Source organism: Austrofundulus limnaeus, unplaced genomic scaffold (assembly GCF_001266775.1).
Source record: "Austrofundulus limnaeus strain Quisiro unplaced genomic scaffold, Austrofundulus_limnaeus-1.0 Scaffold280, whole genome shotgun sequence".
NCBI classification, from domain to species: Eukaryota; Metazoa; Chordata; class Actinopteri; order Cyprinodontiformes; family Rivulidae; genus Austrofundulus; species Austrofundulus limnaeus.
The window spans coordinates 821,910-823,733 of NW_013952682.1; the positions used below are offsets into that span (position 1 = coordinate 821,910).

General features: G+C 39.0%; 1 protein-coding gene across 1 annotated transcript in view; it reads right to left on the reverse strand.

Annotated features, from left to right (window-relative positions):
• blnk (B cell linker) overlaps positions 1-1,824 on the reverse strand; it is a gene marked incomplete at its 5' end in the record, with an annotated part of 21,986 nt that overhangs the window by 10,539 nt on the left and 9,623 nt on the right. The window contains 2 exon segments of the mRNA XM_014021172.1: positions 969-1,018; positions 1,349-1,414. Of these exon segments, the coding sequence (XP_013876626.1) occupies positions 969-1,018; positions 1,349-1,414 (116 nt within the window).

The following is a 1,824-nucleotide window of genomic DNA, read 5'->3' on the forward strand; positions in this document are numbered from 1 at the left end:
TCGGTGACAAAGGACAACCTTGGTGGAGTCCAACTCTCACCAGAAATGAGTCGGACTTACTACCAGCAATGTGGACCAAGCTCTGGCACCAGTCCTACAGGGACCTAAAAGCCCGTATCAATGGGCCTGGTACCCCATACTCCCAGAGTACCCCCCACAGGAGTCCTCGAGGGACACGGTCGAACGCCTTCTCCAAGTCCACAAAACACATGTAGACTGGTTGGACTCCCATGAACCCTCCAGGACCCTGCTGAGGGTGTAGAGCTGGTCCAGTGTTCCAGGACCAGGACCAAAACCCCAATGCTCTTCCTGAATCTGAGATTTGACTATCTGATGGACCCTCCTCTCCAGGACCCCTGAATAGACCTTAACAGGGAGGCTCAGAAGTGTGACCCCCTATAGTTGGAACACACTCTGCGGTCCCTCTTTTTAAAAAGGGGCATCGCAGAGTGGTCCCCCTTTTTAAAAAGGTAAATATTTTCATATTTCTTCAACCAATCAAATTTTACCATTTTTCCAAATAACTTAATGGAACCAGCATTTTTATAATCACTAGCCAAATTGTTCCACAACTTTATCCTTGAACTGAGGTACATCTCTCCTTCAAGTTAGTTTGAATTTTAGTTTTTACAAACGTTTCAAATCTTTTAAGATTATAAATAATTTCCCTCTTAATGAAATTAGATCGAATGTTCAAGGGTAATGGGTTTTTATGAGCCTTATACATTATCAACAAATCTTACAATCAACAATTTCAACTGATAAAATAATATATTTGATGGGTGACTGTAATGTTTTCTGGCGATATAGTAATTGTTTTACATGCTTTCCCCCAAACTTCAACACAATAAATCAAATGTGGAACAATTATTGCGTTATAGTAACTCTTGCCCCACATTTTGTATTTTTTCACTGATATGATAGTAAAACCTTTCCAAGTGATGGTGGACTCAGTTGTCCAGTCTTACCTCTGTAGTCTCTGACCGGTACTGTTGGACAGGCTTCAGGTTTCAGTCGGCTGTAAAGAAGAACACATTTAAACGTTTGATGTTTAATGTCCCAGACAGAACAGTGTTCAGGTTTCTCTTTGTGTTTTCAGACTCATTTCAGGAAAGGAAAGTGAGAGAGCGGCCATCTGCTGGAGTTATTTCTGTCCCGGTTCTTTCTCTGTTTTTCCAGCGGTTGTGAAAGAGGAATCTGTGTTCTTAAACCGCACAGAGACGTTTTACTTTAGAAAACTTTTCAAAGAACCGTTTCCTAAAAACAACAAAGAAAATGTTTCCGTTCTTTTGTTTTTTACCGTTTGGTCCCAGCAGGTAGAACCGGACAGAAGAGCTCAGAACCTCACCTCCTGAATCGTTCCAATAAGCTGCCGTTGTTTTTCTTGATGTCCTGAACAATCTTCTGAAGCTGTCTGCAAAACAAAAACACAACTGTTTGTGTACAGACAAACAAACAAAAACACAACTGTTTGTGTACAAACAAACAAAAACACAACAGTTTGTGTACAAACAAACAAAAACACAACTGTTTGTGTGCAAACAAACAAACAAAAACACAACTGTCTGTGTACAAACAAACAAACAAAACAAAAACACAACTGTGTGTGTACAAACAAACAAAAACACAACTGTTTGTGTACAAACAAACAAACAAAACAAAAACACAACAGTTTGTGTACAAACAAACAAACAAAACAAAAACACAACTGTTTGTGTACAAACAAACAAACAAAACAAAAACACAACTGTTTGTGTACAAACAAACAAACAAAACAAAAACACAACTGTTTGTGTACAAACAAACAAACAAAACAAAAACACA